General features: G+C 42.0%; 1 protein-coding gene across 1 annotated transcript; it reads left to right on the top strand.

The window, feature by feature from the left end:
• Window positions 1-388: 388 nt before the first annotated feature.
• stmn4 (stathmin-like 4) lies at window positions 389-2,577 on the top strand (the record flags this gene model as incomplete). The annotated part of the gene is made up of 5 exons (XM_080859344.1): window positions 389-401; window positions 568-663; window positions 1,150-1,355; window positions 1,745-1,936; window positions 2,518-2,577. 5 exons carry the CDS (start codon window positions 389-391, stop codon window positions 2,575-2,577), a joined length of 567 nt encoding a protein of 188 aa, XP_080715470.1.
• Between the last annotated feature and the right edge of the window lie 7,762 nt (window positions 2,578-10,339).

The following is a 10,339-nucleotide window of genomic DNA, read 5'->3' as shown; positions in this document are numbered from 1 at the left end:
GACATCCACACATTTGCTAAACTGTTCACCTTAATCTATAACTCCTATGGGCTCTCATGATATTGTATGGCAGTTTTTGAAAGGAATGTTACTTGTTCTTGTTTTGATTTCATATTGCAAATTGTGAGCAGCACATGGGGTTGTAATACACCTGCTGTTTCTGCCGTCCTGCATTTAATAAATGGACAGATTGCCAAACCATCTTGAGCTTACAGAATGCAGGCACAAATGTAACTGTGACAGCTATTTTTGCTATCTCACTATCTCACCTAAAAATCACCACTGTGGGTTGAACGTAATATATAGGAGTCTAATTTCAGTATATCTGTTTTATTTCCAGGGCCTAAACAGGACTTCAGCCAAAGTAGAGATAATACATTGTGACAGAATGACGTTGGCAGGTAGGCAACAGACTCAAATGAATGTTCCCTTTTAACAGATTTGTTCCGCTCGATCAGCTGGTAGATGTGCCTCAGGGCGTGTTCCTGCTTTTGACCATGTTTGCTTGGCACTGTACCGACGATGCGCTCTCAGGGCCTGCCTTAGTCTCTGCATTGTTTCCCACAGCCTACAGAGACAAGGTGAAGGAACTCCCTCTGGTGTCACTTCTGTGTTCCTGTTTAAACTCACAAGTGATCGACAAGCCACAGTACAAGGCCGAGGGTAAGGGGAAACCTACACCCAGACACAAAGACATGTATGAAAATGAGTGAGATGAATTCTACCGTTTATCCCAAGAGTTTCAGAGTAGCTCATAAAACTGGACTTCACTTGGCTTTTCAGGCTCACGATTATTTCGGTATATGCTTTGAACAAAAAAGTTAATTATGTTTTTTTAATTTGTATTTAATGACTTCATTAGTTTTCTGTCAATCCCTATTACACTCAAGTTAAACAAAAATACAGGCATTCTCAGAGTATGGGGATTTAGGAAGGTGGTTATGGAGATTCCAAACCACAAGGCTTGGCTGGAGAGTGCCAAAGGCTGGTGTTGTTTAGACAGCTGTGTGAGTGTGTGTGTGTGTGTGTGTGTGTGTGTGTGTGTGTGTGTGTGTACGTGTGTGTGTGTGTACGTGTGTGTGTGTGTGTGTGTGTGTGTGTGTGTGTGTGTGTGTGTGTGTGTGTGTGTCTCCGCCTGGTTTGGCACAGATGCAGTGGACCTGAACTGGTGTGTGATCAAAGAGGTGGAAGTGATCGAGCTGAACAAGCGTGCGTCCGGCCAGGCCTTCGAGGTCATCCTTAAGCCGCCCTCGTTCGATGGCGTGCCGGAGTTCAAATCCTCCATGCCCCAGCACAAGGACCCCTCCCTGGAAGAGATCCAGAAGAAGCTGGAGGCGGCTGAGGAGAGGAGGAAGGTGAGGAGACTGACAGATAGAGACAAAGACAAAAGCTTGTCTGAATTGAATCTTTCGGCCCCTGACAAGAAAAGTTGCAATGCAGGAAATGAAACAAAAGAGACAATGCAGTACAAAAGGTTACAGTGGGGGAATCCGTTTATCCGATAGAGACACCAAGCAGATTTTACGAGCAAGTCTTACAATTGCAGATTGTAGAAGAAGCCATCATTTAAACTCACCAATACACAACAAAAGTGGATAAGCACACGCAGACGCCATGTCCTTGCTTACCCCCTCTCTTTTTCTTGACATGCATCTCTTTCTCCAGCCCTTGTCTCGTTTCTCTCTCTCTCTCCAGCCCACACCCTTTTCACCGTTTTCACTCTATGGTGTTTGTCGCCCTCTAGTGTCAAGAAGCGGAGCTACTGAAGCACCTAGCAGAGAAGCGCGAACACGAGCGTGAGGTCATCCAGAAGGCGTTCGAGGAGAACAACAACTTTATCAAGATGGCCAAAGAGAAGCTTGAGCAGAAGATGGAGACCAACAAGGAGAACCGCGAGGCCCTGCTGGCGGCCATGTTAGAGAGGCTGCAGGAGAAGGTGATGCCTGATATTTGTTTCACCAAAACATAGATAAGATCAATTGGAAATAATGAAAAGACATGTATGACCCACATCAAATAGAGCCTTTTTTAGGAGTTCTGATGTGATTAGGAACACATTATACTACGCTGTAAAGCTGTTTTTCTAGGTAACAAAATCCATTAAAAACTCAAAGTGTAAACCAAGGGTTTCATACCTGTCCACAAACATTGACTAATAACTCACGCATGAAGTGTGGAACTAACACTAAACTGCCTGTATAACGGCAGCCCAGGACAAAAGTGTTCGTTGACTGTTTATAGCACAGCGCTGATGTCCCGCTCTGCTTCATTAATGTTTCATGAGGGGGGGGGGGGGGGGGGGTATACCTCCCCTGACAGTGTTGTGGCTGCTTATATATGCACAAATCTAAAGCAATTTGTGTGTGTGTGTGTGTGTGTGTGTGTGTGTGTGTGTGTGTGTGGGTGTGTTTGTGTGTGTGTGTGTTTGTGCATATGTTTGTGTATGCGTGTTGGTGGTGCTTGTATTTATATGTGTATGTGTGTGTGTGTGTGTGTGTGTGTGTGTGTCAACCTCAGGACAAGCATGCAGAGGAGGTGCGGAAGAACAAGGAGATGAAGGAGGAGGCATGCCGGTAGACACACTGAACAACACCAAAAGACTGCTGTCACTGGTCAAGGAAGAGGAAAAAACAAATGGAGGGAGGAGTGGAGAATAACCAACAACAACACAACACAACACAAGAAAGCTCAAACAGCAACAACCACAGGCGGGGAGGTGATGACGTGAGGAAACTCAATTCTTCAACATCGACATTCATGAACTATGCCAACCTTGTCTAGAAAAACAGCAAACAAAAAAGAATATCTGTAAAAATGTATGTTAAGAGAAGCCAACATTTGTAACTGGGTGGCAGTCCCATTGTGCACCAGGGTTGGGTGGAGTGAGAGAGGGAGAGAGAGAGAGTGAGAGAGAGAGTGAGAGGGAGGGAGAGAGGGAGTGAGGGATGGGGAGCATGTGTCAGGTCTCTCTGAAGGACAACAGAAAAGAGGAAAGAAAAATAGACGAATAGTTATTTGCATTCCTCACGGCAAATTTGCCAACTTGCTCTAAATATGTGTTCAGAGTACATTTGCCCGTTTGCAACCAGTTTCACTATGCATGAAAACACACACAAACACATGTTTCTTCACCATCCATACACACACACACACACACACACACACACACACACACACACACACACACACACACACACGCACACCCCCACTTACACCCTTGTTTGTTTGTGTGTTTACCACTTACTATCTCACAACCATACACACGCATGGGAAGTCTCACAATCTGCTTGTTAATTATGTACATAAACAGCATTTCATGACAATGAAGAGTTGGTCCGGACTTAGTTACAATTTTTTTCTGGCTTAAGCAAACACTGCATGTGATGCACATGAACTACTGCTGTGTCCGTGTCTGTATTAAAATAGGAATTTAGCATACTATAATTAACGCTTCACAACATCATTTGGTAACAAACTGCATATTTCAAGGCTCAGTCAATTTGCTGTACTGTAGAATTCAAGCACAATACACTTTTTGTTTTTTCACTGCACCTAATATGCCAAGCACAATTTTGAGGCACATCTTCACAATGCCATACTCCCATTATCTGCTTGTAGTGAAACATGGACAGTAGATGAGCAAAGAGACAGTGGTTTCTTCCATTCGTGAGGGACCAGTTGAAGACAGAGAGACTTGGAATATTGGGGCAGGGTGTTTGATGGTCAGCAGGAGCATTGGGACACGTGTTTGTGTATTTTGCTTGAGTGTGTGTCTGATGTACTTTCAGGTTTTGCATATATGTGATGATTTAATTTTCTCTGTGAAAGAAGAAAAACATACAAGTCCCAGTGTGCACAGGGAGCCGATAGCCTTCTGAATACCTCTGGGTTGTGTTGGATACGCTGTGTATGTGAACCACTTGTGGCACCTGTGTGGGGCAACTTTCAAGTCTGTATGGCATCTACACAGTTGTGCTTGCTTGTTATGGTGCTTCAGGCCTAAAGTGCACAGAGTTGTGAACTATGAAAATGAAAAAAAAATGTTGCTATCACCTAGCTGCTCAGCTGAGGGGGAGCTGGTGGGTAATTGATGCTTAACGTACGCTAAGTGTAGTCATGCTTATGGTGTTCAGTGTGGGCCAAAAGAAAATTTCATGGAATGTTTTTTTTTCTTTCCCCATGCTGCCCTTCCATATGATGTGTATGCCATGTTTTGAGCTGCAGAGGTCAAGCAATGCATAAAGAAATATGGGACTTCTATTTGCTATCCATGTCTTTGATGTCCTGATGGCTAAAATTGTCTTTTTTCGGCATGGTCAGTTAAAGCTTCTCTTGACAGAAATAAACAAACAACGTTGCCTCTTGTCATGCATTGACTTTCCTGACATACATGTGATACAGTTGAAATGAAAGAGTAGGGTTATGTTTTAAAAAGAGAGAGATTATAAGATATCAAAAAGTGTGCTGATTTCATCCGACCTCCCACTCCCCGTTTGTTTTGAAAAGTGGAGCTGTGTAATGGTTCTATGTGTGATGCTGATTAACCCTAGCATACTGTCAAACTTTAACAAGCTTTATTGGCATGACTTACAGCATTGCCAAGGCCTTGCAATCGACTTATGATAGAAGAAATATATATATATATAATATATTTAAATAAAACTAATACTGTCTTATACACTATTGAAATGTACAGAAGACTTGTTTGAGGTCATTTGCCAGTGTATTTATTGGAAATTGATCAATCAATCATACATGCATCATGCAAGGCTAGAACAAAAAGCAATGCTGGTATATCATAAGGAATACTTGTCGGTTGCGTCTAGAATATACAAAATTACAAATAACGGGGGAGGGGGGCTGCCAAAGAGAAGGTTTAACATTTTCAAGAGTGAAGAGTAAAAATATACATAGTCCAATAAATCATACAGTTTCAAAACCTCTCAATCCCACTCAGAAAAGACCCTTTAATCCTAAAGCCACTGTATGATTCAAATTAGTTGGCCGCTTTTCTTAACTTTGAGTTTGAAATAAATATTGGCAGTGACACACTAAGCCTGAAGCTTACTGAAACAGTGAAGTACAGTTAAGTCACCGTGTAACATAAAGAATACATATCTTAAATATCTTACACAATATTTACAAACTAATGCAAAACACTCAACAATATTTTCAATTTCTCTAACAGCTTGGCGCCCAATATTTTTTTATGCCCAGTCCTGTGTAATAAGAGGGTTCTTTTTTTGGAGGAAGCCGAAAACGCAACGCAACTCAACTTCACTGCTGAATACCACTTCTTGATGTGTTGGCATTTCCCCCATGACCAGTTTCACTTAATCGTGTCTGACAACATTGGGCCGTATGCAGGTACAGCCCACGGTGATGACCTGAAAGCTGAGTTGGTAGAAGATTTCTCTCTTTCTCTTCCGTTGACCTCTGACCTTGCCATGGACCATCTTCAGAACCATCACCTCATGCTGGATAGGTGCTGACTCCAGGCTCAGGTCCTCCTCGCCGTCAGGCCCGACACAGCCTTTCTTTAGACACTGGGCCTCACTGATGAATTTGGGGACCCGACTGGAGTCCCTAGATATACTAGAGTGAGAGAAAAGGATGAAGGATGAGGAATGGAAAGAAGAGCAAGCGAGAAAAAGCAGAGGAAAAAAGGAAGAGAAAGGGGGGGTGGGGGTAGCAATTTCATATACATTGACACCAAGACTGCAGTGACAATTACACACACACACACACACACACACACACTTTTTCATTTTCATACATGCACATACATATTGTACATTTCCGACCAATTTAGACCAATACTAGCTATGACTCTTAACACCCATTTGTTATTCCAGTTTGTCGGTAAAAGACAGCGGAGTGTACTGGTGGACTGTACTAAAATTGATAATGTATGTTTTATGTTGTGAAAACGAATAATAAAGATCTGTAATTTAAATTGTATAAGACACAGACACCACTCACGTGATTTTCCATGGTGAAAGAGACTTGTTATGTATCGCTGAGATTTGAACAGGTAGTTTGGGAAGAGCACTGTTGAAGAGCAGCAACTTCTTATTCACTGAATACTTTGGATTCTGGCCCTTTTTACCCCCTTTCCCCGAGCAGACGCCATTCACCTCCAGCAACAGAAGAGCCAAAGCCAACACCACTGCAAGTTTAAGGATCTACGGGGGAGGAAATAAACAGGCAGAAACATGAGTAACTCCCACCAACAGAAAGGCAAAGTCTATCACACTCCAGTCGCTGACGCTACTCAGGACAGGCAAAGAAGAGCTTTTGGGTCTCACATCCGCGACAACAACTAACTGTGCTACCCTGTCAGTTGCTTTTAGCATCTATTTACAAAAAAAAAAAAAAACTCTATAAACTTGGTTTAATTTACCTGGTATCTGCTGCCAGCTTTTCATACAAATCCCTCATTCACAAAACAGAAAGATAAACAACAAACTATCAGAAATAAGTATTGTGTAGATCTCTTGCCTGTGAGGCCTGGGAATCCTGTGTTTTAGTCATGTTTCCACTCTGGTCTGAGAAAGACCCTCTGATGCTGCTGCTCGCTGTAGTTGCTGAGGATGGTGTCTGACTCTGTCTGAGTTATATACAGACAGCCGATACAGCCTACTTCCTGTGCATCTCTGCATCCTGTACAACAATGCTGATGAAAAGGTGATGCAGCACTACGTATATACACATGAATCAAATATTAACAGTGAATGCCATGCATTCACTAAATTAATGCCTGGCTGCCTGAACTTCTCATTGCATATCTTAGTGGGCCGATAAAAAACAATGCAGTTACTGTGTGCAGAAAATGCCTATAATGGAATGTGATTTATTGGCACACTGACATTCTCTCACTATATTCTGACTTATAATATTTTCTATTTCTTATATTTGTTGGTGTATAATGTTGTTACTGCTTTACCATAACATGGGAAATTGAGGATATTATACTATTACAGTTATTAATATCAATCAATTTGAATAATTCAGTATGATACTATATAATACTGAATACTATTTTGTGAATTCTAAATTAGAACATAAAACTTCACATTCTGTAGCAGCACCATGCTACGGCCAAGCTCAACTTTGTATTTATTGTAATCATTATTTGGGAATATATTGTGTCCTTTTTATATGATCACGATATGCAGTCAAATCATGTATAAAAGCAGTTAAATCATGGCCACAAGCTTCATATTCTGTTATATAACAACTGTCCTCCTTTTTCCCCAGCACAACTTATTCTAATAATGAGAGGCAGGGATGGTATTACTTAATTAATTTCAGCAATAAACACCTTCTTATACCTAGATCTAAATAACCTGACCCAGAAGGCCCTATCGAAAGACTGCTATTGTCACTGTGGACAGAAACCCAATCTGATGGTCGATGGTGCATGAAATCTGTAGTGGCTATGCATGAAGATTTTGTAAGTGTGATTAACTTCGCATTTCCAATAACACCGGAAGACCCCCCCCCCCCCCCTCCCCCCCCCCCCCCCCCCCCCACCTTGAGATCATTTCAGGCTGTTGACCCACAAACCCACAAATGTCAGTTCTCGGTTGTGTGGGATGTCACAGATTTGCTTCAATGATAACTCTGAGGCTAGCATCGGTACTTCTAGTTTAGCAAGTAGGCAATGACGATGCTTCCTAAGAGGCTAGCACCGATACTTCTAGTTTAGCAAGTTGTCAATGACGATGCTTCCTAAGAGGCTAGCACTGATACTTCTAGTTTAGCAAGTAGGCAATGACGATGCTTCTTAAGAGTGTGCCATGAGTCATATAACACCTGTGGCTTGTAGTGAGGTGTGTGAGCAACCAGAGAGGTGCTTCCCAAGAGTCAACTTTGTTGTGGTTTAATGATAAGACACCACAGACTAACAGGATGGCTTGCCTGGAACCCAGACCAGATAGGTCCTTGCTGAGGAGTGGAAGCAGGGTTTACAGCAGAAGATCTCCTCTTTGGGGAAGGGTTTAAAGTGAAATTAAAAAAATGTACAGAACGAGCAGCTGTACTAGAATGAATCTGATGTGACTTTTAGTTGTACACACTAATGATTCTATGGAAAAAATTGGTGGCTGGTAAAATTGCCATACCTTTACATCATCCTGTGATTTTGTCCCGTAAAGAGACACTCTTTGTAATATATTTACTGACTTATACTATTGAAATATCTTGTTCTATGGCCATAGATCATGTGGCATGATGATGCAGGAGTGATGTATGTGTGATTGCCTGTACTGCTCTGGGCCTCGTTTCCCGAACGCGCACTTAGCCTAAAAAGCACTTGAAATCGCTCGTAAGAGGATTCCTACGTTGCAGACGGGTTTCCCAACGCCACACTTAGCTTAAGTGTATCTTTCATTGAGAGGAATTCTACGTGTGGTCAGGACCAGTAGTAACTTCACACTTAGCGATTTAATCCACCAGGGGCGTCGTTCGACTGTCGTTCGGAAGAAACGGGAATTAAAAAAACAAAACATGGCTACTTGAAGCGAGGAATATTTTACATGAATAAAGCTATCTACACAACTTTTTATATGTTTATAATGACTCGGTTTGATCGGAAATGTGCTACGCGACCAATGCAGAGTATTTAGGTCTTGACTGAAGCTTTCAAACAGTAGTTTGATGGCACATTTAGCGCTTATGCCACCACTCCATTGGCTTATATGGTAGCTTCTAGCTAGATGGTTTTATATATTGTAGAAGAAATCCAAACGATGTTTCTGTGTTTAGCACATCATGAGAATGTCATTGTTTCACCTGCATATTCCCATCAAAATAGAAATAAAGAATATTGAGTATTTGAAAATAAAGATTAGGCTATACAAAACTAGTGCAGTGCCCGTAGGAATTATGCATTCTGTAGTGTTAGCAGACGTAGGGCTGTTGGGTAGTGTAATGGCAAGACATATTTGCACTCCACATAGGTACAGGTTACACTGAAGTATTATTGTGATGCATGTTTCCTTTTCATTAAGAAATGTGTTAATGGTAGCCTTTTTGGAGAGTTACCAACAAATACAGTTTGAGATTATGTAGTGGATGCAGTTGAATATACTGTAGATGTCAACGTTGCTGTCTAAACTATTAACTAAATGTCATAAAGAAAGACATTATTTAAAATGAAGTTATGGTTGAAATAGGATCACTTCTTTATTGTAAGGGTAAGTGTAGGGTAAGAATGGTCATGCAGTTGGACTCAAATGTAGGTTAATTTTATTGAATGTATGTAGCCTACTGTACTGTATGACTTCGATGATGCTAGCTTTGACAGCCCACTCTCAGACAGATCGTAATAAATGTCCTTACAGTAGCCCCTTATACATGCGTCAATGTAAAGCGGTTACATTGCGCCTACCACGATAGAAACTCGCGAGCGTGTTACAATTGCCTCATGTATAAGGGGTCTAGATGTAAACCGTTAGTTTTTCCGCCGATCGTCTGAGCCTTTCGAGAGAGGTGGTTTACCACGTTAATTCGTCTTACAAAAGGGCGTGTCAAATCAGGCCGATGTGTCATGGGGGAGGCCGTGCGTGACTGGGGGGAGACGGTGACAGGAGGCTAGAAAGTTCACTCCATCATCTCTTTGAAATTCCTTATTCCATGAGTGGTAGGCTACAATGACTGGCTGTTTTAAAATATAACTAATAGCCTAACGAAACAAAATAACCCAGGAAGTTTCATCTTCGACGTTAAGGCTTCTTCCAATACTGACAGCTGACTCATAGCTTGCAGGTTTGCGGGAGACGCGACATTTGAGGGATGTCACTTAATTTAAACCTTTTTTGCTTCCGTTAGTGTGTGTGTGTGTGTGTGTGTGTGTGTGATAGAGAGGACTCAGTAAAACATCAGAAAACACCGTGTCTCGTAAGCCTTAAACTATCAATCACCCCCACAATGAAATATGCCATTACAGTCGCGACAAACTTCTTGGCATTGTGGTGCGCCCAAAACGCAAGCTATAAACGTAGCCATCCTAATGTAACCAAAATATACCTCTGCTGATATGCCTAACCTTCGTTCTATTTAGAATTTGTCTTAGCACTATGCAGGAATAAAATAGCATCTACAGTGTCAGGATTCAGGCGCTCTCGCCTGGCTTCTATAACGCGCCCTGCTGCACTGAAGGAGCGCTCACTCGCAGCACCTGTTGCTGGAACGCATATAATTCGTTTTGCAAGGTGCTGTAGTCGTGGGAACGACTGGCCTGGTTTCTCCCAAAAGGAAAGTAGATTTTCCTCTGCTGATCCCGCGTCTGTATGGAAGTTTGTAGAGAGATTGCCGGGGAGTAAAATGCTCCCTT

Source organism: Sprattus sprattus (genome assembly GCF_963457725.1).
Source record: "Sprattus sprattus genome assembly, chromosome: 2".
Taxonomy (NCBI): domain Eukaryota; kingdom Metazoa; phylum Chordata; class Actinopteri; order Clupeiformes; family Clupeidae; genus Sprattus; species Sprattus sprattus.
This window is presented reverse-complemented; position numbering and strand designations above follow the sequence as displayed.